Consider the following 27751-nt stretch of genomic DNA (forward strand, 5'->3'; position numbering starts at 1 on the left):
GATTTGTCAGTTTTAATTTTTTTTCTTTGTATCTCCCCCAGCCACACGTGGCCTGGTTCACCCCCCACCGCCCCCTGTGGCCCAGTTCTCTCTCTCTCTCACCCCAGCCCCAAGTGTGACTCCCCCAAACCCCAGCCCCTGAGTGTGACCCCCAGCCCTTGAGTGACTCCCCCACAGCTCCTCCAGCCTCCGAGTGTGGGGTTTAAGCTGGGGGTGCGGGTGGGAGTGATTTGGGGCTGAGGGCCTTTCCCCCACCACAAATCAGATAACTATAATTAACTATAATAAATGTCATGTTATTTTATTTTTAATGCATTTTCCCTTTTCCTATGAAATAACTACTATGTATATATAAACATGAGGTGGCACGATTTTATGTTCTTGCCTCAGGCGCAAAATAAGTTCGTTATGGCCCGGTTCTCCCACACCCATTTTTAAATTTCCTTTGGGTCACCAAATCTTCCTGAATTGTCAAAACAGGTCACCATCTGGAAATGGTTGGGAACCACTGCTTTTGACCATTGCTCCTTGTTCTGCCATCAGTCACCACTGACAACAGCCTCCTTCCATCCTCTTTAGAGACCCCCTTGAAGAAGGTGAAGGCTGCTATTAAATCACCCCCATTCGTGTCTTCTGCAAACTAAATAAACCCAGATCCCTAAGCCTCTCCTCAGAGGTCATGTGCTCCAGCCCTTTAATCATTTTTGTTGCCCTCTGCTGGACCTCCTCCCATAAATTCACATCCTTTCTATACTAGTCGGCCCAGAATGGGATGCAATATTCCAGATGTGGCCTCACCAGTGCTGAATAAAGGGGAATAACTTCTCTAGATTTACTGGAAATTCTTCTCCTAATGTGCCCCAATATGCCATTAGCCTTTTTGGCTACAAGGGCACACTGTTGACTCACATCCAGCCTCTCATCCACTGTAATCTGCAGGTCATTGTCTGCTGCACTTATACTCAGCTGGTCAGTCCCCAGCCTGTAACAGTGCTTGGGATTCTTCCGTCCCAAGAGCAGGACTCTGCACTTCTCCTTGTTGAACTTCATCAGATTACTTTTGGCCCAATCCTCCAATTTAGCTAGGTCACTCTGGACCCTATCCTTACCCTCCAATGTATCTACTTCCTTAACTTATGGGCAAAAGCATTATGGGTAACTGTCTCAAAAGCTTTGCTAAAGTCAAGGTGTATCACATCCATTGACTTCCCCAAGTCCATAGAGCCACTTACCTCATCAAAGAAACTAATCAGATAGCTCAGGCAGGACTTGCCCTTGGTGGATCCATGTTAACTACCCTTGATCACTTTCCCTTTTTCCAAGTGCTTCAGAATGATTGCTGTAGGGTCCCCTCCATGATTTTTCCAGGACTGACTGGTGTGTAGGTCCCTGGATTGTCTTTTTTTCCTTTTTTTAAAGATGGACACTACATTTGCCTTTTTCCAGTCACCCGGGGCCTCTCCCAATCTCCACGAGTTTTCAAAGATAATGGCCAAAGGCTCTACATGACATCTACCAATTCCCTCAGTACCCTTGGATACATTAAATCCACATCCATGGAGTTGTGTGCATTTAGCTTTTCTAAATAGCCCTTATTCTGTTTTTGACCCACCAAGGGCTGCCCAGCTCCTTCCTATACAGCACTGCCTCATGCTGTAGTCTGGGAGCTGACCTTGTCTGTGAAGACAGAGGCACAGAAGAAAAAAGGATTGAGTGCTTCGCTTCTCCTTCGTCATCTGTCACCAGGTTCCCACCCTCATCCAGTAATTCTCCCGCATTCTCCCCGAGAACCCTCTTATTGTTAACATGTCTGTAAAATCCCTTCTTGTTACTCTTCACATTCACTGCTAGAACACAGTTCCAATTGTGCTTTTGCTTTCCTGTTTACTCCCCTGCATTCTCCAACACCATATTTATACTCCTCCTTAGTCATCTGTCCAAGCTGCCACATCCGTATCCAGAATGCCCTTCAGTACACCATGTATTAGGGTAAGAAAAAAAATGCACTGTTGAGAGAACAAAAGTTGTGTTGCATACACTACTGTTGCCTCAAACATAAGAACTGGCCTTATAAATGGCAGATGGGGGGAACCTCCAGGTGGCTCTGTCCCATGATGTGGAGACTTGCAGTGGGCCGGCAGCCTTGAGTGTTGACACCCCTACACAAGGATGGAACTGCAAGCACCAGCTTGCCCTGCTGCAAGGGGGTGCTAGGCTGGCTCCCAGGGACCCCTACATGCAGGGATGCTAGTGAACAATCCCGGAGGGAACAGAGAAGCTCTGAGGCTGCATACATTGTCCTACCCCCACAGCTCCCATTGGCAGGGAACTGCAGCCAATGGGAGCTGCCGGGGCAGGGCAGTGCATGCAGGAAGCATACAGCACCACCATGGCCGCTTCAGGGAGCGCTGCAGGATCAGGGCTGAGCCTGCCTACGCCTCATTGCACCTTCAATTGGGAGTGCCTGAGGAAGATGGCATGGCTGGAACCAGCATCTTTCTTCCCCACACCTGAGCCCCTTGTCATAGGCTGCACTCCCACCCTGAAACCTGACCTAGGACAGAACCCCTGCCAACACCCCAGACCTCACCTGCACTCCCCCTGCACACCAATGTCAGCACTCCCTCCTGCATGCCTCTCTCTCTGCCCCAGCTCGTGAGCCTGCTCCCACTCTCCCAACTCCTTAGCCCCTCCCACTCCTGAGCCCCTCGTTTCTGGCCCAATTCTGGAACACGGGAAGCCCTGAGTTTCCCTGCTCCACCATGGAGTTGTGTGTGGCTTGCGACTGATGTATTTGAAAAGGGGGGTCTTTGCCCACGAAAGCTTATGATCCCAATCTTATGTCAATCTATATGGTGCCACGGGACTTCTGGTCATTTTTGCAGATCCATATTAACAGAGCTGTAATTGATGTTTGTGGTGGGCCAGTGGCCCCGATAGAAAATTGGTTCCCATCGCTGCTTTAAAAGAACACATGGCTGACCAACAGGGAAATCAGAATTTGGTAAATCACATATTACGACATAAAAGATGAAAATAAATTACTTGACTACATGGAAATTATGAAACAGTTTGTATTTTATACATAGAATATATACACCTGTTTTGGACACGTGGGTTTCATCCATGCAAATTCAATACAAAACTATTTACAAAAAGTAACACTAGGGTTGTTTTTCAAATAAACATATACACGTTGGAAGCTCCTGCAACAATGGAAGTCCTGGCAAAAAAAAAAAAAAAAAAAAGACTTAAGGCTCAGTATTGTACATGTCGGTGAACTTCAAAAATGATGAAAAGGGTCTATGGAACATAACATGCAAAATGAATTAAAATAATCAAATAGTTCTGTTATAAATATTTACACAATGGAGGCATTTGCTGCTACATAAATGATCACTTTCCAGATAACTGATTTAGAATTACTTTGTAAATTTTGCATACATTTACATGTTGCTGATTTGGTTATACTGCATTTTCTGAGTTTTATAATCACAAAAAACACACAAAACAAAATATCTGAATACTGACCAAGTGACAATTTAACATGGTTTTTAAGCAATCACATTTTCTTGGTTCTACAGATTACACAATCATTAAAAGTTAATTCACATTAAAACCCACACTATTCACCAAACAATCCCTTTACAATGCCTGCGTACGTCTTACACAAACAGTACAAACATATATGGCAATGCAACACAAAATAGTGGCAATGTGGAAATTCCCACTGTTGTGGCAATGCTCTGTCATTGTTTACTACAGTACATGGGTTCAGTACGTCTGCCTGAATACAGATAAAGGCCTGATTCTTTATGTGCCTTGCCAATAAAACTCCTGCTGTTCAATGTTAATTCCATATGTGCAGCAACACGATCAGGCCCACAACAAAAACTGCCATTCTCAGCAAACTTTATTCATTTAAAAGAAAAAACATGCCAGAAGCACACACTTTTGTGGTTAGTCCATGTGCCTGATCTATCTGGCTTTGTGAAATTACTACACTTCCCATGGGGAAAGCCTTTGCTTTGTTTTAAGTGCCAATAGATTGTGCCAGATGCGTTGCTATATAGCTCAGCTATAAAACGCACAGGGGAAAGCCTAGTTCCCCTGAAGTTAAGCAGTATTTTTCCAATTGATTTTAAGAGGCTAGACTTTTACCCATTGGGATTAAATGTGTGTTAGGGTTTATTCAATTCTTCTGTTTTTAAGATTCCTTGGAAAGTAAGGAAGGAATTTTCTAAAGCTTCTCAAGGACTGGCATTCTGATGCATGGCTCAGAAAGTGATATTTAAAAAATGTTTATTTTCTTTTGTTTTAAAAGCAATTAGAGTATCATTCAGAGTGAGTGATGCCATCTTGGTCATTGCTGTTTTCTCCTCAGCCTTAACAATTAACAGGTGGCTTTATAAATTCATGCATGTTTTAGAAGAATATGAAATAACAAAATTGACAGTGAAACATCATTTAACATAAACCTACAATTTCAGACTGTGCTAAAAGAAGTGCCCAAAAGACAGTATCTTTTAAAATCAATACATAGCTCTATTCCATGAAGTGAAAATTAAAAGCATTGTGTAGGATTAAACTGAGAAAGAAGCTTCTCTATTTTAATCACAAGGCCAATGTAGAAAAGAATCATTTCCACATTAGATATAAAAATGTAATGGGTTCTTTTCACATTCCTATCACCAAGATAGCTACATAAAACATATTGTGCTTTTTTTTTTTTTAAAAAAAATTGTGCCTTACTACATATGTATTTTCCCCACCAGCACATAGACACCTCTCTAAAGGCAGTCTGCTTATTATGTTTAACTGTGTGTTCCACATAATGTCCAGAAATACCATTTCTTCTCATAGGCTCACAAATTGGAGTCAAGAAACAATCTTAACACCAGGCAAATTTTGTCTAGTTTGCAGCACTGCACACTTTCTTCACAAGCACGTATTTCAGACCAGTGCGTTAAGTATTTGCGTGTGTGAAAATTCCTGGAAAATGGCCACTCATCTCTCATTTGCCCCAATAATTATTCTTATCTTTTCTAAGATTTTCTGCTCTCTAAGCAGAGAGGATACTGACCCTTCAGATACTCCACAAAAGAGGACTTGGGTCTCCACGGCCAGACTCCTTGCCTCTCCCCTTTGCACAGCACTCATGTTGACACATGCTCTTGGGGAAGAAAGAGTTCTACATGCCACCTACAGCTCCAGGGAAGATGGGTGTGCAGAGGATAGGAAGGGAGCTCTCCTCCTGTGATGGCTCACAAAAAAGGGAATACATTGGAAGGACTCTATGACCTGAATGCCTCCCACCTTGTTTCTGAGGTCTGAAATGGAGCTCAGTCGGTGAGATGAAGAGGAGGGCAGCAGATGCTATTATCCCACCAGCACTGTCATGGGGGCTGAGACCTGCCAAAGAAAGACTGCTGACACACTAAGTGAGGGAGCCAGGATCTTCTGCCAGGGTTAGCATGGAAGAATAGAGTCCTGAGCATTTGAGAAACAGGATGGCAATTTTCTACTTACTACAGCCTTTATAGTGAGGTGTGGGTCCAGACCTAGCAGCTGCTCCTTTCCCCCTAAAATTACACTAATTCCAACCCACCTGCTTTCTCTCTCACACCCACCCCTTTTGCTACAGGAGGCTAACCTGTATGCTGAGTACATCTGGTCTGTGGTGCAGCCAGCGTAAACCCTGCTGGAAATTCTATGCTAGCAAAATTGTCCATACTCGCTGGTAGCTGGACCAATAGAATTTGCCTTCACGATCTTCTGACGTGATTCCTTTATTTGCGTGTGACTTTTCAAAACCACAGGTGATTCATTGTCAGCAAGAAGTTGTTGGAATTGACAGACCAGCATTTCAAAAAAAGGATGAACACTGTGGTCCATCCTGGTGCAGACAATGGTGAGGAGAGGTTGCTCACAACCAGAGATTCAAGACCCTTACCTGTATTCCACACGCGGGTAAGTGCATGCACCACAACTAAGTCTGAAGATTCTTATAAGTAATGTCTGTTAGTCCACACGGGTGAAGTGGCTCTCCTCAAGATCAGAGCTGAGGGTATGAGGCAGTGCAAAGAGATAACTCTTCAGTTTGTGTTCTCACCATGAATCCAGTCATCAGCTACTGCAGAGGGGATGGACAGTGACCATTAGCCCACTCTCCCACCCCCAAAATCTCCAAGAACCTCCATCCATTTACAGGTAACCTATCTCCATTTTTTCCCGAGATATGGTTCCTACGTGTTTTCCACAAATGGAACAATAGTAAGCAGTAGTTAAGTGGCAGGAAGGATGAAGATGGTGTGTGTGTCTGTAGTAGTGCTGTTCCCATAGAGCAGCGCACGTATGAACCAACCCATAGCATCTGCAGGTATGGCTAGCCCTCCAAGTAGCTGCCCTCCGTAGATCTAGTACAGTACATCTCAGAGATCCTGTTGCTGTTGTATGTGCTCTAGTGGAGAGGGCTCTCACTCCTTCCAGGACGTGTGAGAGATGTATAGTAGTTAATGGGAAAGGATGGTTCAGCTTTAGATCCTTTTACGAAGTCTGAGCATAGATAGCACTTGAGACCTTGACTGCTCTGCTAAGGTGCTAAAAAGTCTCGACAGGTTCCTCTTGGCTTTCATTCTCTGCACATAGAATGCCAATGCCGACTGGACCCCTAGAGAGCAGAGCTCACCTTCCTCCTCAGAAGGTTGAGGCTTTGGAAAAAAGGCCAACGAGAGGATTGTTTGTTTTGTAGGAGCCTCAAATTATTTTAGGGATAAAATCCAGGAAGAGGTGAAGAAATGTCCTGTCATGAAAAGTGGTATATGGGAATTTACCTTGAAGAGAAGAATGGCCACATGAGCCAACACGTTGCCTGACAGTCGCTGGTGACACATTGCTCCAGAGACAATGAATAGAACCAGCAAATTTGAGTGAGCTGCTGGCAGCTGGAGCTCTAGGGAACCCAGAGCACAGGGTTGCATCCATGATCATCTTAGCTAATGACATGAGCTTATAACTAGGCTCAAAGAACTAGATTGCTTCACCCTTTTCTACACACTCTGGCAACAAATTCTACAGGCTGACTGCACTGTGTGTGAAGCACTTCCTTCTGTTTAACTTGCTTCCTATTAACATCATGATGCGAGCTTAGTTTGCATTTTATGGGAAGGGGTAAATAACACTTCTCTATCACTTTCTCCACACGATTCATGGTTTTATAGACGTCTATAATACTCGCTTTCAGTCATCTCTTCATTAAGCTGAACACACCCAGTCTTTTTAAATCTCTTCTAATGTGATTCATAGAGCCCTAGGGTTGCAAGGGACCTTGAGAGGGTCATTGAGTCCAGTCCCCCGCACTCATAGCAGGAACAAGCACCATCCCTGACCGATTGTTATCTAAACTGCCCCACACCCCAGAAATGCCCCCCTCAAGGGCTGGGCTTACAACCCTGGGTTTACAGGGCCACTGCTCTAACCACTGAGCTATCCCTCTCCCCATTTGGAACATGCAAGCTATTCCACATCCCTAATGATTTTTTTGTTGTCATTCTCTGCATCTTTTCCAATTCTAATACATCTTTTTTTAAGCTGGAGTGAGCAGAATGGCAAGCTGTGGTCCAGCAATAGAAATACAATTGATTTACATAATAGTCATTCCTTTCCTAATATTGTCTAACTTTTTAGCTGCTGCTTCACATGGAGCAGACACTTTCAGAGAACTATTCATGATGATGCCAAGGTCCTTTTCTTGAGTGGTAACAGCCCATTTAAACCTCAACATTTTGTATGTATTTGTACCCTGGTACTTGTATATCAGGTTGATTAGCCTCATCTCAACAAGGTTTCAGGATATTTTTATATCTATATCCTCATTTAATACCAGACAATTTAGCTCACCCGTGTTAGTATTTAAATTTCTAACATGCACACACCACTTACAACATTTGTCAATCAGTTGCTTGCCTTTGGTATTATATTTACATGAAATTCTTGTGTTTTACTGTCCCTCACTAGCTCCATCCTGTACTTTATGAACTTCTTTCCTATCTTTTTTAACTAGGACATAGAATACCCTCTTAATGAATTCATCCTTAAGGGACATCTGTTTCCTAACCATGCGCTCCTCTGCACCTGTTGAATTTTACATGCCAGCATTTTGGGCTTCCCTTTCCCCCATTTCCTAACAAACCTAAAAAACCTCTCCTCCCTAAACCCTCTTCTTGCCCACATTGAGACTCTGCAGTTCTTCCTGTGACCCTGGCACCCTGTATGGAACTGCAGGCGTCTCAAAGAACATTCCCATGGAGATCCTCAGCGTTTATCTTGAAAACAAGAAGTCCTGTAGTGCCTTACAGGCGAACAGATATTCTTGAAACATAACCTTTCGTGGGCAAAGACCCACTTCCTCAGATGCAGGTGACAAAGCAGGTCTTTGCCCTATGAAAGATTATGCTCGAAAAAATCTGTTCATCTACAAGGTGCCACAGGACGACTTGTTATTTTTGCAGATACAGACGAACACAACTACCTCTCTGATACTAAGCATTTATCTCCTGCCTAACAGCCTAAATTTGGCTTGCAGAACCTGTATCCTACCTTTCCCTATGTCATTGGCACCTACATGTCTCAATCACCAGTTTCCCGCATCCCTCTCCTCCCAGCACTGCACAAACACACAGTCTAGAGGTGAGCAGGCAATTTACCACAAGGTTCTCTGACTCATAACAGCCCTATCTGTATTTCTAATCTGATCTATCACCTGCTTCGTCTGAATAACTGGAGTTCCCTCTCCTGAAGGGGTATCCTCCATGCAAGGGGATACATGACCTGATCTAGAAGGGAGGTCCCAAATATAAGATCATGTTAGACATTCTCTGGAGAAATCAGGATGGGATGAGTGGAACAAATGTGCTGCAAGTTAGACTGATCACGCTTAACTGCACTAGGCTGATAGGAATCGAGCCTTATGAAGTGTGATTATCCCATGAGCTCCCGAACTAAAATGGGAGCATCTGTGACAACAGGCCCCTTGGGTATGACAAAAAACTCCCACACCAATTTTTTCTGGGTTTCTCCACTAGGCCAGAGATGTTGTAGTCTTAGCCATGACTGTTATTCAGCACGGATGTGGTCTTTGGTGAGCAGATGGACTGAAACCCGGTTTGTAGGCAGCAGAAGTGGCACACAGTGAACAACGTTTCATGGGTGAGTGAAACCATGTTGCTTAGACAGGAGATGCCAATTGAGTCTCTATACCCATAACTTGCGTGATGGTTAGTGAGGCTGTCTCGGTCTATACCTTTTGGTGGTGTTTCCTGTGGAGTGAGGCTACAGATGTCCTGAAAGCAAGAGTTGTTAAGTCCTCAACAGAGTGAAAAGACTTTTTTTCATTAAATAAATTAATTTTATCAAAGGGCAGATCTGCAGTGTTACCTTGCACATGCCAAGAAAAAACTGAGGACTGTAACCAGGATTCTCTCATCATGACATCTGAGATAGCCATCCTTTTGGAAGCAGTATCATCATCATCTACTGTGAGCAAAAAGTTTATCCGCAACAGTTAGGTTCTCGAATTGGGCTTTGTCTTCCTCAGAAAGGTTATCTTTGAAGTTCAAAAATTTCCCTCAATTGGTGAAAAAATTGTATTTTGCTAACAGGGACAGGTTGTAAGCCATTTGAAATGGAAGGTCTGTTCAGAAGAAAAAACTTCTCCCCCCGAGGAGGTTGAGACTTTTGGCACCCCTCTTCCACCGGTGCCATCTCAGCAAGTCTTTTCTTGGATCTGAGTGATGGCTAAAGTTGGGTGCTGCATGTGAGGAAAAAACCCCCGCCTCCTTTAAACAGAATGAAGTAGCACTTCTTGGCCCTTTTTGGTGGGGGGTGAGTACTCTCCTGAGAGCCATCAGATTCTTTCGCATTGAGGTTGTAGCCTCAGCTTCTGAGTGTATGCTCAGAGAGATGTTGCCTGGTGATTGAGACAACTGTATAGAGGGGGTCTCTACAGTTTGGATGCAGCTGGGTTCTCATGGTTCCCTCACCTCACATGAGATTCTAAGGGTACAGCTATACTACAGAGAAGACCGACCCTGCCGTGGTCAATCTTCTGGAGTTCAATTCAGTGCACCAAGTCAACCGCACTAAATTGAATTTACAGGGTGCCCCTGTTGACCTCAATACTTCCCCCCTGCCCCTCCCCGCATTAGGAGTAAGGAAAGTCGACAGGAGCACAGGTTCCTCTCAACCTTCTTTAGCAGAGATGGAGGAGAAGCCTGAATTAAGGTACGCTGACTTCACCTACCTACCTAACACAGCTGAAATTGCGTACCTTAATTTGACGCTCCTCTAGCATAGGCCTACCCCCAGTCTGAGTTCTCTACCCTCATGAACTCAGGTGAAAGAGTTGCAGATGCACTTAGCAGGAATGAGAGACTTGCCAAGATGGTCAAGTCACAGTTGGTGTTAGTCACTCACTGAAGAGTGAGGGGGGCAGGAAACAGTTCTTAAACCCTAGAAATGTGGGCACAATCCTTGCCCTTGGAGGAGAACTTCCCTACAATGGGGAAAAGAACTCCCTAAACTACACCATGCTAAATACAACAACTTTAAAACAGTGCAAAAACTAGATTTACACCACAAACACACACACTCTTAAGAAAACAACAGAACCTGTGGATGCAGGAATTTCTCCTCAGGCCACAGGGAAGGAATTGGAGAGGCACTGGTCTGCGCTGCCTCATACATCATTGGTTCAGAGCATAAAAAGAGTGACAGTGTGTGTGGACCAACAGACACTGCTTACTGAAAATTTCAAGACTCAGATGCATGGTGCATATTTGAACCATCACTTGAAGTTGTAGTATGTCTAACCATTGCAGAATAATTTCTAACACGAAGAAGTGATGAAAATCTTGTACAAATTACCAAAAACAACATAAACTAGAACTTATACTGAGACACAAACTTCATCAGCTTGTGCCATGTTATAAAATGGGCCTTTTAATGCTAGTGCAGCCTTGGCATTTTGTCATTTACCAAATTGTGAAAAAACATACTGGGGAAATTAGAATGTGGTAAAGATACATTTCGTTTCACAACCTTAATTACCAAATAAGTGCTCTATCAATGTGTCTGGGTTGCAATGTAGATTTATTCTGAAAAAGCCAGACAGAGTGCAGTGCTATATTATTTTGGGGGCATTTAAGAAACGAAAGGAAACAACGTCAGAGCTTATGTGCTCCTTTATTTTATTTTCAGATGCTCTGGATGCATGCCACTTGCTGTCTCAACGCCAATAGTTTTGAAAATGTATTTTAAAATAATCAATTCCTGAAATACTAGGGAGAAATGTGGAACTTGTGAAATATAGTGAAGACAATTACCAGCTTGTCAAAAGTGAGGAAAACTGAAAATATTTATGGAGTATATCTTAGCATGGCTTGAATGTGACCATAGATTTTTGAGGCCCATGTTTTTTTTTTATTTTGGAAGAGAATTGCCTCCAAGTCACCAAACACTTTTCAAAAATGCAGTTTTCACAGTAGTGAACACCTGCCCATAGTTTTCACCTGCAAAATTGAGGCTTCTTGTGGTACAAAAATTGCACTCCTGAGGAACTCTCTCAGTCTAGTGTTGCACATGATATAAAAAGAGAGTACTTTATAATCGATACATTACCTGAGAGTTGAAAAGAGATGTCTGGTTACAAGAAGAACCTTCATTAGCTGTGGCATTATCTAAAAAACTGCTGCGAGACCCCTCCACTGCTTCAGCTCATTAATTCTTTTAAAATCTTCTCCTGTTCTTTATTTTGTTTTCAAAATACTGTAGGCTTTTAGTGTCCATATGATCAGAAGGCAAAATCTTGGTCCCATTGAAGTCATCAGCAAAATTCCCAATGACTTCAATAGAGCCAGGATTTTACTTAAAATCCTCACAATTCATGTTATAGTCAAAATTACTATTATTTCCTTTTTCACTCTACTGCTTCATATAACATTTAGGGCCCTAGTTATATTATGGAAGAGCTTTAGAAATTTGGACACAACTGAACATATTTGTCTGTTAATGACTTACTCTACTACGTGCAATGTGAATCAAATTTACAGATCTAATCACTGCAGCTTTTAATTATTTATACGTAAACAACAGAAATACTTCAGTAAGTGTATTTCTGAGACAGTTTGAAGTCATTCCGTCACCTTGAACTAAATACTTTAATGTTACAACTTAAAACATGGTATCACCACCTAGAAATGTCTCAGCTGATGTACCTTATTCCTTAAAGGACAAAACATTCCGATGTGATACACTGGAACCATCAAAATACCTGCCCAATCTATGAGGGAGAGAAGAACATAGGGGCCAAAGAAAACATTTCGGCATGTTCAGACACAATCACTAAAAACATATCTTCTTATAGTTCTGTTGCAGCAACTTGGCTTTGAATGCTCAGTATTCAGCACATAAATGTCTCCACTGATAGTTTAATCATCAAAACTCTAGTGAGAGAGATTTCCTAAAGCTCTTGATGTTGGTGTAACTCAATTCATCCTCAGGTCAAGCCAATGCTGGGTGTGCTGAAGCCCTCACTAAATAGGGCCCAATCCGAGTAACCTCGGAAGGCCCAGCACAAAATGGAAAGTGTTTCAGATGTGCAGGACATGGGGGCAGGATGTTTGGATCTCCTAAGCCTCAGTGCTGAGCTGTACATCGGTTTTTCACATGGAAAAGTAGGGGACAAACAGGCTATGGGACACGAGCAAGTGAAATTAGGGGGGTCTGTAAGCAGATGCAGGTAGAAATGGAAATAAATAAATCAAAGGATTAATGGTGGCTTCTTAGGGTTAGCAACATTTTAGAAACAACACTGAACAGGCAATATCACAGTTAATTCCACAAGCTATGGACATCTTTCTACAAGATATTCTGCTCTTGTCTGTGCATGGAAGGAGGGTAAGGACTGCTATTTCCATGGAGTGGGCTGGGCTAACACAAGGAAATGGTCAAGCCCTGACACGGGGCATCCAGGCCAGAACTCTGGAAATCTAGCATTCATTCAACATAGGCCTGAGGAACCTCGCCATTTCCTCGCTCTCTGATCCTGCAGTTGTGGGGCTAATTTTGAATTATGAGGCCGGGTAGAAAAATGGGGGAAGCAATGCTGTCTACAGCACATTTCCAGATTAGAGATGGTGTTTCTTCATCCCTTAAAACATGCAGCTGTGTTAACTCCTTTTCAGTCACTTCCACAGCTGCTGCCATCCTTTGGGGGATTCTGCATCATTGCACAATGCAGAATGTGCACAGAATTAACGTTCTCCATAGAATTTCCTTGTTCTCTGGAAATCCCAGCTCTCCTGCTAGCAATAGAAGATGCTGCTGAAGGGGAATGGGAGAGTTCTAGGCAGCTGTGGTTCCCAGCATGCCTTGAGGGAAGGAGGCAGTATGCAGGAAACTCTGAACAAACGTGGAACCCAGCAACAGATTGTTTTTCCCTCTGAGGCCTTGAGCAGGAAAAGATGCAAGTGTGTGGAGTGGGAAGAAAGGGATATGGCTGTCTGCCCCTGTGGTTGGGCTTTGAGGGTAGTTGATGTGGGTGTGTGGGCTAGCGCACTATGCACCTGGATTGGAGGGTGTTGCAGGTGTCTGGGCTCTCAGGGGAGAAGTGATGTGGCTGTCTGGGCTGGAGGCCCTGCAGCTGGGCACTGGGAGGGAAGAGCCATGGAATCAGGCACTGGTATGTTGTAGGGCGTTTTCTTTAATACTCTACTCCTGGAGGGAATTCCTTTTGGCAGTATGTATTGTTACAGACATAGTTGTTGAGTGGGTAATTTATTTCAAAATGCCTAACAGAAACAGATGTGATTACATAGTATCATTTTGCCAAATACACAGAATTTCAACATATGTGCAGAATTTTTATTCTGGCACAGAGCTGCCCCAGGAGTATGTTACCAAAAGTCTGCAGGGCAGCCAAGCTAATTACAGCATGGCACTACAAAAGCCATACTGCATTTGTGGGGGAAACTGAAGAGAATGGAGACGTAAGCCATTCAGATTTTAGTGCCTTTACATTTAGCTTCACAGGTTTGCGCTCTCGCAAAATGCTAAGGGACACCAAAACCTTCTGCCTTGATACGCTAACCAGGAAATTCTCCAAGAGGAATCTTGGGCGCATCCCTCATGTCTCATGCTGAGTTTTTGTTCCTTTCAGAGAGGGTAAAATGGGGCTCTAACAATTTCTATTTACTGTGGCAAAGCAAGCCTAAGTCAGGATTATTTATGATAAACATTTCAAATATTAAATAACTCTGAATTATTTCACTGTTAAGTATGAACATAGCTAAATGTAAATAAAATATAGTAATGATAAAGAGAAGTTACTCACTGTAGTAACGATGGTTCTTCGAGATGTGTCCCCGTGGGTGCTCCACAATAGGTGTGTCGGGCTCGCCCCAGCGCCGCAGATCGGATCTTTCCAGCAGTTTCTGCCGGACCGCGCACGCGCCAGCGCGCGCCGCTCCCTTGCGCGCTCCCGGCCATGTGCGTGATCCGGTCCCCGCCAGTTCCTTGACCAACCACCTCGGATGCTCCTGAAAAACACTAAACAGAGATCCAAAGCGGGGAGGATGGGCGGGTGGTGGAGCACCCACAGGGACACATCTCGAAGAACCATCATTACTACGGTGAGTAACTTCTCTTTCTTCCTCGAGTGTCCCCGTGGGTGCTCCACGATAGGTGACTACCCAGCAGTAACCCAAGAAAGGAGGTGGGTAATCGGGTTATGTGCAGCTTGCCCCCGAAAGGACCGCTGTCGAGAGACGGGTATCCTCTTGCAATACCCTGTGAAGGGCGTAATGTTTGGCGAAGGTGTCATAGGATGACCATGTCGCCGCTCTGCAGATGTCTTTTAGAGCAATGCCCTTGAAAAAGGCTGTTGATGCCGCCACCGCCCTGGTGGAGTGAGCCCTAGGCGGGGCCAGTAAAGGAGTCTTTCTAAGTTCGTAGCACATATTTATACAGGATACGATGTGCTTCGAGATTCTCTGCGAAGAGAGACCTTCTCCTTTTGATCTGGGAGCGAGAGAGACTAGGAGTCTATCCGTTTTTCGGAAGGACTTAGTCCTGTCTATATAAAAAGCCAGCGCCCTCCTCACGTCCAGGAGGTGTAGGTGCGCCTCTTTGTTGGAGTTATGAGGCTTTGGATAAAACGAGGGTAAGACTATAGGTTCGTTAATATGAAACTCTGAAGAAACTTTCGGAACAAAGGCTGGATGCAGCCGTAAGGTTACCGCCTCCTTTGAAAATACTGTGCAGGGTGGCGTTGCCATAACTGCCGCGAGCTCACTCATCCTGCGAGCTGACGCGATTGCAAGAAGGAAGGTCGTCTTTATCGTAGAGGAGACGGAGGGAAACCGTGGCTAAGGGTTCAAACGGTGGTCCCGTTAGCACGTTAAGCACCAGGTCCAAGCTCCACGAAGGTGGAAGCGGTTTCCGAGGTGGGTACAGGTTTACCAGACCCTTCAGGAACCTGGTAACCATGGGATGGGCGAACACCGTGGGCCCTTCCTCTTCGTGTCAGAAAACCGATATAGTGGCAAAGTGGACCTTCAACGAGGATAGGGAGAGTCCGCCTCTCTTGAGGTCCAGTAAGTATTTTAATATTACAGGTATAGGCACAGCAAGGGGAGCTAATTGCTTGGTAGAACACCATGCAGTGAATCGAGTCCATTTCTGTTTGTAGGTCTTCCTGGTGGAAGTCCTTCTGCTACTTTCTAGGACTTGTTGCACTCCCTCCGTACATGTGCTCTCTAGGGAGCTGAGCCATGGATTAACTATGCCTGTAGTCGTAGGCCTCGGGGGTGTGGGTGCACTATAGACCCCTGGGCTTGTGTGAGCAGGTCCAGCGTCACCGGAAGGGGCATCGGTGGGCGGTCCAACATGCGCAGGAGTAAGGGGAACCATTGCTGTCGATCCCAAGTTGGGACTACTAGGATCATGCAGGCTCTCTCTCTCCTGGCTTTCTGCAAGACCTTGTGGATGAGCACTGTGGGAGGAAATGCGTAGAGCAGGGGGCCCTTCCACGAGATCGCGAATGCGTCCCCCAGGGACCCCCGTCCCAGTCCTGCCCTGGAGCAGTATTGTGGGCACTTCTTGTTGCGATGAGTGGCAAACAGGTGTATCTGGGGAAACCCCCATGCATGAAAAATCGGTCGTAGCAGATTGGAACGGATCTGCCACTCGTGTGTGAGTGCGAAGTGCCTGCTCAACTGGTCTGCCTGCACGTTGTGAACACCTGGTAAATATGAGGCTTTCAAAGTTATATTGTTGGCGATGCACCAGTTCCACAGGCGGACTGCTTCCGCCCATAAGGCACAGGACCGAGCTCCTCCTTGTCGATTTATATAAAACATGGTGGAGGTATTGTCTGTATTGATCCCGACTACTTTGCCTTGTATATGGTCTCGAAAGTGTTTGCAGGCGTTGAACACTGCTCTGAGCTCCAGTATATTTATGTGCAGCGACTGTTCCGTGGGGGACCACAGTCCCTGCATCACCTTTTCGCCCATGTGTGCTCCCCACCCTATGTGGGAGGCGTCGGTGGTGAGAAAGATAGATATTTGTGGTTGATGAAAGGGTACCCCTGTTAGCATGTTCTTGGGGTTCACCCACCATTGCAGGGATCTGCACACCTCTGTCGTGGGCGACACCACCCTGTGGACGGTGTGTGCTGCTGGTTTGTAGACGCTTGCCAGCCAGTGATGCATGCTGCGCATATGCAATCTGGCGTTCTGTACTACGAACGTTGCTGCTGCCATATGGCCTAGCAGTTGTAAGCATGTTAGAACCGGCACCGTGGGGCTGAAGGTGATGACTTGTACGAGGGAACCAATGGCGCGAAAGCGGGCATCTAGTAGATAAACCCTTGCTGTGATGGAGTTTATGCGTGCCCCTATGAACTCTATGTCCTGTGTGGGGTCAGTCTTTGACTTCGCCAGGTTGATGACCAGGCCCAGTGAAGAGAACGTGTCTACTGTAACGCGTATCATGCGTAGTACCTCTTCCTTCGAAGCCCCTTTCAGTAGGCAGTCGTCCAGATATGGGAATATAAACACCCCCTGTCTGTGCAGGTAGGCTGACACCACTGCCAGGGTCTTGGTAAATACTCTGGGGGCCGAGGAGAGGCCGAACGGCAGAACCTTGTATTGGAAATGTTCTTTGCCGACCATAAATCGCAGAAAACGTCTGTGAGCCAGGTGGATTGTTATATGGAAATACGCGTCTTGTAAGTCGAGGGCTGCGAACCAATCTCCATCGTCCAGTGCCATAAGTATAGAGGCGACTGTGATCATCCGAAAGCGTTGTTTGCGCAAGTACCGATTGAGGCCTCGAAGATCTAGGATGGGCCTCCAGCCTCCTGTTTTCTTCTCTGTAAGGAAGTATCTTGAATAGAACCCTTTCCCTTGGAGTTGCTCCGGCACTCTTTCCACTGCCCCTATAAGCATAAGATGGTCCACCTCCTGCTTGAGTCTTGCTTCGTGGGAGGCGTCCTTTAGATGGGGCCTGGGTGGAGGTCGTGGCGGTGGGAGCGACTGGAAGGGGATCGCGTAACCCATGGCTATGATCTCCAGTACCCATTTGTCTGTGGTGATCTTTTGCCACTGGGAGTAGAATGGTCGGAGGCGATGATGGAACATTAGCTTTGGATGACATTGCGCGATGGCAGTGATAGTGCAGCCCTCGATCTGTCCGTCAAACTTGTTGCCTTTGGCCCTGCCCCGAGGAGGCACAGCTCTGTTGGGAACGTCGCCTGGGAGTTCTGTACTGTTGATGCCGCCCTTGCTTGTAGCCCCTTTGGTAGTGAGCATGCTGGGGTTGATATGGGTATCGTCTTTGCTGAGGGTAATACTTTTTCTTCCTGTATGGAGGGGTATAAATCCCCAAGGTTCTGAGAGTAGCCCTTGAGTCCTTACTGGAATGAAGGACCTAATCAGTTGATTCAGCAAACAACTTCTGTGTGTCAAAGGGGAGATCAATGATCTTCGCCTGCAGATCCCTCGGGATACCCGATGTCTGAAGCCAGGATTCCCTGCGCATGACCACTGCCGTAGCTGTTGAGCGTGCCGCTGTATCTGTTACGTCCAGGGTGATCTGAACTCCTGTCCTCCAGGCTGCGTAGCCTTCCTGCACGATGGCCTTCAGCACCGGCTTCTTATCCTCTGGAAGCGAGTCCATGAGGGAAGTCAGCCTGGAGTAATTGTCAAAGTTATGGTTCGCTAAATGTGCTGCATAATTTGCCATTCTCAACAGTAGGGTAGAGGAGGAGTAGACCTTTCTGCCGAATAACTCCAGCTTCTTGGGATCTTTGTCCGTTCCCCCTGTTTTGTACTGAGAAGTTTTCGACCTCTGTTGAGACGATTCTACCACCAGAGAATTTGGTTGTGGGTGACTGAACAGGAACTCCATGCCTTTTGCCGGGACGAAGTATTTCTTATCCGCTCTCTTGTTTATAGGCGGAGCAGACGCAGGGGTCTGCCATATTGTGGTAGCGGACTCCATAATTGCTTCGTCGAGCGGAATAGCTATTTTGGAAGAGGCTGGAGGTCTCAAGTTTTTGAGGAGCTTATGGTGCTTCGCCTGCACCTCTGCTGTTTGGATGCCTTGCGTAAAGGCCACCCTTTTAAACAGCTCTTGGAACTGTTTGAGATCGTCCGGGGGGTGGACGTCCCCTGGTGCCGTAGCCTCGTCGGGGGAGGATAGAGAGGAACCACTAGGGTAAGCCTCTCTGGATCCCTCTGGGTCCTGTTGACGGTGATACATCTTCTCGCTGGAGGCTTGAGAGGGGAAATCTCGGGGTTCCAGAATAAACTCCCCCTGAGACATTTGCGTTTCCGTCCCCGTCCGCGATTGCCCTCGGGGATAGTGAACCATGTGAGGGGACCTGTCCCTAGGGGTATGCCTATGGTATCTATGCCCCGGCATGATAGGGGCGACCATGGCAACACGGGCACGGTTCCTGGGGTGGAGACCTGGACCACTCTCGAGGTGCATACCCCCGGCGTCTGGGGAGAGCGAGATCGCCTGGGTGATTGAGACAATGGTGAGACTGATTTGTGATAGTACTCCAGGGGGTCAAATCCCAGAAAAGGCGAGGGTGGCCCGAGCCATGGTGAGGCTGGCTGGAGGAACGGGGAGGGAGGCTCAGGGTAGACTGGGGGAGACCCCTGCATCCTTGTTGGAGTTCGCAGCATAAGGGGAGGGCTTAGAGAGAGCAGCCCTGCAGCCCTGTCTGGAGAAGAGCTGTGGTGCCAGGTTTTCTCTGCTGCCTTTCCCCTCCCCTGTGGGGCTGTCTCCACCCCTTTCCGCGCCAGCGATCTCGGCCCCGCTGTCGGTGCCGCACTCAGCACGCTTCGCTGCGGTGCCGCGCAGGTGGTCGCCCCCGGCGCTTGCAGGCCGCGTGCCTGCGAGCTCTGCACCATCGGCGCCCCGGGGGTCTGTGCCGCTAGGTGCGGTGCTGCCGGTTCCGGCGCTTGCCTGGCCGCCGCTCTGCCCGCGGTGCGGGCTGGCTGTTTGATTATTGGAGGCTCAGCCTCTGCCACGTGCGCTTCCACGCTGCCGCCGCTCGTTTGTGATTGCGGCTGGGGGCTATGTGCTGCACCCGTCCTGCTCACCGTGGCTGCCGGCAGGGATTGGGTTGGCGAGATTTTCCTCCGTTTCTGCACTGATGGGGTGAGGGAAGCCGCCTTCCTTTTATGGTCCCCTGCGGGCCCCTCTTGTTGGGGCCGCTCCGGCACGTCTGGCTGGAGGGCCTTGTCAAAGAGCAGCATTTTTAGCCACATTTCTCTGTCCTTCCTTGCTCTAGCTGTGAGCTTTGCGCAGAAGGAGCATTTTTGGGTGACGTGAGATTCCCCCAGGCACCTAATACACTGACTGTGCCCATCAGAGGCCGGCATAGCTTCGCGGCATGACTCACACTTCTTGAATCCTGAAGAGGACATTGCGGTGAGTCTTTGAGTTGTTAATAGGGTTCTTAGCACCTTTTCTGTGCGTGTTCCCCTCTCGGACCCAGCCTGCCACAGCAGGAGGCCTAATGGCCTTACGTCCCCGTGCCTCCGCTGCTCCTCTTGTTACTAAGGCTTTTATATACTTTTTTTTTTTTTTGCAATAAGAAAAATAACAAGCTAACTTAAAAACTGAAAGACTGAAAAGAAACTCTAAAAACAGTTAAAACATTAAATACGCTGACTCTGGCCACAGCCTGAGTGGATTCCGTCTGCAGCCGATGGCGGTTAAGAAGGAACTGGCGGGGACCGGATCGCACACGTGGCCGGGAGCGTGCAACGGAGCGGCGCACCGGCACATGCGCGGTCCGGCAGAAACTGCTGGAAAGATCCGATCTGCGGCGCCAGGGCGAGCCTGACACACCTATCGTGGAGTACCCACGGGGACACCCCAGGAAGAACAGTTTATTTTAAATCTCAAACTATTTTAAGCTCTTTAGAAAAAACTGCTAGCATTTTATACAAAAAGTGTAACTAGTGTACTAGGTCGACAGCTGGACTACTTAGTGTTTATAATCTGATTTAAAACATTATCTTCTCTTGACATATTACAATACTTCATAAGGGATCAACCAAAACAAAGTGACTAGAAGTAGTCTTAAAGGGAAGACTGTGCTGTATTTAAAAAGGGAACCTGATTTCATCCAGAAACCTGAAATGTCATTCGGGGTGGTGAATGTAATTAAACAGTCCAAAAATGCTTTCATTATCCAACTTGAACTGTGATTAGACAAGTCTGAAACTAAATTTAAGGCCTTTCCCACTAGCAAATCTATGGTGAACAACTACTGGAACAGGAAATGCCATTTCTGTAGTCATCAGGGTATGTATAAAAATGTAAGAGCAGAGTTGTTAATATAGAGAACTTCTTCCTCTTTTTGAATGATCAGGTAATTCTTCAACTATTAAAATACAGCAAAAATAACCAAAATCTGCTTATTGAAATAGATGGGCTTGCTCATTTTAATCTCAACTAAAAATTATTTTTCCCTGATATTTCATGTATGAGAAATGAATACATTTACCCATTCTGTTTTAAAATGTAGTGCTCCTATGAGTATGAATTAAGCTAAACAATAAAAAGATGATTTAGAGGAAAGATAGATGAAACTACTTATTTTAATGGGTCTTTAGTTAAAGAACATTAAAATAATTGTATCTTAGAAATCTTTGAGCCATCAGGATTTTTATTTTTCCACACAGCTGCTTTAATTAAAGCATTAAAGAGAGCAAAAAAGGAATAAATCATTTTCTTCCTCATTACTTAGCCAAATTAAATGTCATTGCTTTAGGTCAACCGGCAAAAGAGTACAACTTACTGTTTTTTTACATCTGGCACAAAAAGTTTTATCCCTTGGTCTAGCGTAACATTATCTAAAAATACATCTGACGTATACCCAGAAACAACTATTTTGATTGAGTCACATTTACTTTGAAGGTAAATTTGTTTGTTTGGGAGGAATGAAAAAAGACAGAACAACTGATAGAAAGGGAGTCAACTATCCATGATTCTAAAAGTTTTCATAACATTGTGGGCAAATATCACTCAGTAAAGATGTAGAAACAAGTGAGTACTTAAACCCAGCTAAGTTTGTGAAAGCTTCTATTGTAGGGATTTTTCTTTTTACATTTTCCCCCTGAAGTTTGATATTCTCAGCACAGAGTTAACTGTTACTAATTGGCAACACTGGTGCAAATGAGAAGCATTGATTCAAAGTGATTATGTGGTAAGTCATGAAGACAGTTATTTCCAAAATAAGTCCTTCAACAAACCTGTAAACACTGAAAAAAATATAAGGATCCCTAGTCTCAATTTTTTGTAAACTAACTTGTGGTGATTTCTGCTATTGTCAAAATCTAATGGAACAACATGATGTAAAATCCTGAAAGTCACAGCATAAACCTGAGATTTTGGGAGCTTTATCAAAACATCCTTAATGATTATTACGTGTGTGTCATTAGTCCATACGCTTATTTAACTATGGGCATCGTTTGTCTCCCAAGCAAGGAAAATAACTCAAAGTGACAATTTTTGTTAACAATACATTAAAAGTGAAGTGATTGGACATTATTAAAATTAAATAGCATAAATAACATGTATTTACAATATTTTAAAATCATTAGACAACATAAAAAATTGTGCAACTTAAAACAGCTAACACCAAAATGTGAAGCATCATTTAAATCTTCACATATTACTGACCTTACAAAAAGCTATTAAAATCTTTTAAAATTCCCATTGCATCTATTTCAGATAAAGAAATTGCAAAAATGTTTAAGACTATCAAGAGTCATCAATTACACAGGCACTTCACATGTAAACAGTCTACATACAGTACAACTGAAAAATAGTTTGGCACAAATTTAGAAGATCAGAAAAAAAACCTTTTACTATATAATATTGTGTAATTACCATACATCCAACTAAATACTGGAGATGTTAGAAGTGTATAAATTATAGTCAGAAGTGCAAGAAAATAAACTCAAATATAGAGTTACATGAAACAAAAATGGATTCGATGATTTGTCACTCAGATTTTCACCATCATAGTGTAGCTAGGTTTCTCTTTCATCTGTACACAAACTAAAAGACTGACGAAGTTTTTATACTAGGGCTTTGTTCGGTGTTCGTGTTATTCTTTATAAAACAAAACAGCCTTTTCAACATAGTTAAAAATATCCAGCTTTTAAAAATACTGTCATGAAATATTAATGGGAAACTCAGAACTTGTATTACCTGAACAGAGAATCTGATGCTGTTAAAATCTCTTGTGTGTCCAAGTTTTCAAACATCAGTACAACTGTATATTTGGGTAACTGTCAGTTTGAAATCAAAGTTTTATGTATCCCTCCATAATAAGGGTATGTCTAAAGTATGTGAGCAGAAACTACTTCTGATGGCTTGGATGTTCCCATTCAGGAAGGTGAATTACTTGGCAGTAACCTAAATCAACAGAGCAATAGTAAAGTTGTCTGATTTCCAAAAGTCACGTTACACAGAAGAAAGCTGGGACGCTTTAGATGAAGGTAGTTCAAGCAGAGCCTGAACTGTAAGACCAACTTTCACTAGACCCCTTTCCTCCAAAATGTGATGAGGCAGACAAAGCCTTTCCTGAAAAATAAAATAGTATATGCATCATGTTTCAATCATTCTGCACTACTTGGACAAAGAGAGTACTTTTAGAAGACTTCATCACTCAACTCACTAGGTCTAATTCAAAATCCGTGTAGAAATCTTCTCTGATCAATAAGTTTGCACATGCTTCTATCTCTACAGCAATATTTTAAGTGTGACAAGGTGTTCAGAAGTTAATTCTATATCACCTAAGATCTGATAACTGCAGTGTGGAAAAAAATACGCAGAAATATAAAAACGTCATAAACTGGAGCAAGACAAAAGCTAGAGCACATTTGTATTAAGCTCCACTACAAACTCTCTGTGAAGATTACAATCTTCTGGTGGGTGGAAATTCAAGAATGAATCACTGCCCACCCATTTAGGAATTCTCTTATAAGCATTACACTCAACATGAACCACATCTCTACCAAACTGGAGTCATGGGTAGCAGCCTGCAGGAAAGCCATTGGGAATATGACTTCTGCAAGACTTGTGCTGACAGAAAGGATGAGAGCACTAATGATGCAAAGGCAAAGGGCTATGGTTTCAGTGTTATACCACCTTCCTGTTCTATTGATGTGGAGTTTCAACAGCCACTGGCAGAAGAGTCACGTGGCTACTGCACATACAAATTCATGGAGTTTCTTGTTCCGTTATGCAGAGATGAAAATTTGGCCCTTAATTTTTCCTGGAATGAAGGGGGCAGAAAAATGAAAATGGGTAATAGGAAAGTGAGGAACTAGGAACTTGGATTAGAGATAAGCTAGTGCACTTAACTGCCATGCAAAATTCTTCCACATAGTTCTGCAATATCCCTTTCATTCTAGTTCAAGATCTTTCCTAGGCAGAATATTAGTGCCACACTTTGGCATGACTGGCAATATCTCCTTAGAAAAGATCTTGGACTAGAAGAAATGGGATTTTGCAGATCACAAGGTAACCACAAGGTGCTCTAGATAACCCAGAAGAGTAAATGCTGACACAGTCTATCTGGGATTATGAAGTATATTAATCAATGAAGTGATTGGTATACCTGTGGCACGCCCAATTTCTTACAAGCATCAAGAAAGTTTTCAACATTTCTTCTGCACTTTGCCATACTGAGTTTAGGCTGTAAAGATAGGGTGTTAGATCTTTGTTACGCATTTATGAAAAAGACTTTATAATTATGATGCAAATTCAATACATTTGTATTAGAAAATAAGCAAAGTTACAAAACTAATTTTGTAAGGACTTGGCACATGTTAATCTGCTAATCTCTTAAACCTTATTATAGCATCAAACACTTGTTTATTGCATCCTGAAACAAATGAAAATTGATATTATAGCCATTTAATAGGGGGAACAGAATTCACAATTTTCTACAGTAGAATTCCAACAGCTTTCTTTCACTTCAGGTAGAATAAAAATGAAGTAACAGACTCACCACTGCTGGTGATGGTACATGAATACTTGAAACAGAGCGTGGCCGTATGTGATTGGCTAAATGGCAAAGAACAACCCCATCCATCAAAGCTGCTCCAATGTCATCTGGCAAAATTACTTTTAACTTTGATTCAAGATTCTGTAAAGTAGAAGAGAAGTCCATAGCAAAGATATTCTCACTGTTGAGGAACTTCTGCTTTAATATCCAATAATCTATAAATTATAAAATGGAAATACGAAGCCTAAACTGTTATGCTACTGGATACAAATATTCTTTGCATAATTAACCTACTTTTCGTCAGCTCAGTGTTTAATGATGAGACTGTGTTCAAGGGATATATTGAGGTAGCAACCCATACAGCTGCCACCATGGTGCTTCATGCACATGTGCAGATCAGATCTGAAAACACACCTACTGCTCCTAACAAGGCTCATATAAATCTCTGAAGGTGAACTATTTGTAGGTAGAAATAGCAAGTTAAAATGCATCAACTAGCGCACCTATGGAGGCTATGGGTTTGATACAAGCTACACATGGGAGGCAAGTTTTTTTTTTTCTTCTTCTGTTCTAGGGGGTTGCGGTATCACCCACCCAACAAGAGACAGATGAGCAGGTGGGGTGGGGGGACGACAAAAGTATCTAGATTTGTGTAGCAAGAGAACTGGGGGAAGGAGGAAATGCTTTTCACCAACCAAGCTACAAGCCTTTATGGAGAAAGAGACAGGAAGCACACAGATTAAGCATTTTAGGAGCGTTTTGCAGACTGATTTGGACCCATGGTATAGAGACTCCAGAAGAATTCCACAGAGACTTTCACAATCTGCACCCCACCATCAACTTATGCCTCGATTACTCCACGCAAGAGATACATTTCCTGGACACTACAGTGCAAATCAAGGATGGCCTGATCGGTACCACACTGTACCGGAAACCCACTGATCGCTATACTTACCTACACGCTTCTAGCTTCCATCCTGCACACATAACTAGATCCATGGTTTGCAGTCAAGCCCTTAGGTACAATCACACTTGCTCTGATCCTGCTGACAGAGACCAAAAACTACAAGATCTCTACCAAACATCCATAAACCTGAATTACCCACCAGGAGAAATAAAAAACGTATCGACAGGGCCAGATGAATACCCAGAGACCAGCTACGCCAAGATAGGCCCAAAAAAGCCAAGAACAGAACACCACTGCTCATCACCTACAGCCCCCAACTCAAACCACTGCAACGAATTATCAAAGACCTACAACCTATCCTTAATCAGGATGCCACACTCCAGAAGGCCCTAGGTGACAGGCCTGTGTTCTCCTACAGATCACCTCCCAACCTTATGAGGATTCTCACCAACAGCCACAGTGCATACCACAGGAACAACAGTCCTGGAACTCTTCCTTGCAACAAAGCCCACTGCCAGCTTTGTCCACATATCTTCTCTGGAGATACCATCACTGGACCTAACTAGGTTATTCACAGGGTCATGAGCACATTCTCATGCTCCTCTACTAACATCATATATGCCATCATGTGCCAACAACGCCCAGATGCTTTGTATATTGGACAGACTTCAAACTGTCTCAAACAAAGAGTTAATGGGCACAAAACAGACACAAAAACACTCCTGATCCACAAACCTGTTAGCCAGCATTTTAACGGAGTGGGCCATTCTGTTAATGACTTAAGAGTTTGCGTGTTACTGAAGAGGAATTTTCCCAACACTCTTGAAAGAGAGGATGCTGAACTCTCTTTTATATTCAAATTTGACGCATTAACACGTTGTTTGAATCGGGATGGGAATTTTCTTGGTCACTACAGGGGCTCATCTGCATACCTGGCTTAATCTAATTCTTGACTTTCCCCACCCTCCCTTCTGTTCCTCTACTCTCTGATTTGCTCACCTTGATCATTTTTTTTCTGATTTGTTCACCTTGATTAATGGTTTTGGCTCTCTGTGCCTTAAATATTGAGTCTGTTCTGGTCTGGCTATGGTCTGAAGAAGTGGGTCTCTCCCATGAAAGCTCACCAGATAAATTCTTTTGTTAGTCTATGAAGTGCTACTTGACTGCTTTTTTGCTTTTATTTTAGGAGCAGTGTTTCTTCTAAACAGGGTAACTGGGCATGAGCAAACTGCTACTACAGCAGAAGATGAAGGAGCTATTGTATTACTATGTAGGATATAGATTTGGGCTGTGTCTACACGGGCACAAATCTTCAAAAAAGCCACATTTTGAAGATGACTAATGAGGCGCTGAATTGAATATTCAGCGCCTCATTAGCATTAGGACATTTCCAATTCAGCGCCTCATTAGTCATCTCCGAAATGGCCATTAACATGGCTATTTCGAAGATTTGTGCCCATGTAGACACACCCTCAGTGTTTAACTGAAATCTGTGTACACTGTTTGTCCTTTAGACATGTTAAGCCTCTGGTGATGTGCAGCCCGGAAACAGAAAAAAATTAAAAACGTAACTCTACATCAAGAAGAACAGACTGTTCTAAGTTTCAGTGCTGTCTAGCCACTGTTTAGTAGCTGCATAAAAAGAGTTAAACTTTATTGTCAGAATAGAGCCATATAATAAAATACTTCTTCAAAACAGTGAAATTTAGATCCAACAAGGCACACACTTTTCTGCAAAAGTCCCACCCCCAAAGTATGTTTATTATTCAGTGAGGAGTCAAAACCCAGGGCCAACTATTCCAATATACATCGGAATGCGCAGCTTACTAGTCAAGTGGTGGGCATCATTCTCCTTGTGCCATGTTCTTGCACTATTTGCCTCTCAGGGGCCGAATGTATTGCCCATACTGACATGGTAGAGGGGACATCCCAACCAGCGCTCCTGTAAGGTGAGCACTTGGGCAGCTATCCAGAAGAGACTCAGATGCTGCCCAGCTGATTAGCAGAGTGCTGACAACCACCCACAGAGGGCAGCGTGTGTTTCTATTAGTGACATGTATCTGCACATGCCCTAGTGCACATAAAAAAATTACCCTGCCCTGGATGGGAAAAGAATAGAGGGAACACTGATCCCAAATGCATCCCTTTCTCTGTAACCTCACCGCCAGCCTTCTGCTGTCTAGGCAGAAGAGATCTGTTACCTACAAACTCCTCAGGTGGAGTCACAACACTGCAGTTAA

General features: G+C 44.3%; 1 protein-coding gene across 6 annotated transcripts in view; it reads right to left on the reverse strand.

Moving 5' to 3' along the window:
* Positions 1 to 3057: 3057 nt before the first annotated feature.
* LRCH2 (leucine rich repeats and calponin homology domain containing 2) overlaps positions 3058 to 27751 on the reverse strand; it is a 110805-nt gene continuing 86111 nt past the window's right edge. For 4 of the 6 annotated variants that reach the window (XM_075008149.1, XM_075008148.1, XM_075008151.1 and 1 more), the window contains 3 exons: positions 24608 to 24745; positions 24215 to 24292; positions 20492 to 23175 (listed from right to left, as the gene is read on the reverse strand). In XM_075008149.1, the coding sequence (XP_074864250.1) occupies positions 23056 to 23175; positions 24215 to 24292; positions 24608 to 24745 (336 nt within the window). In that variant the 3' untranslated portion in view covers positions 20492 to 23055. Of the gene's footprint in view, positions 3224 to 20490; positions 23176 to 24214; positions 24293 to 24607; positions 24746 to 27751 lie in introns of those variants that run through there. The other 2 variants (XR_012647380.1, XM_075008150.1) reach the window with 2 other exon arrangements.

This window comes from Carettochelys insculpta, chromosome 13, assembly GCF_033958435.1.
Source record: "Carettochelys insculpta isolate YL-2023 chromosome 13, ASM3395843v1, whole genome shotgun sequence".
In the NCBI taxonomy this organism is placed as follows: Eukaryota; Metazoa; Chordata; order Testudines; family Carettochelyidae; genus Carettochelys; species Carettochelys insculpta.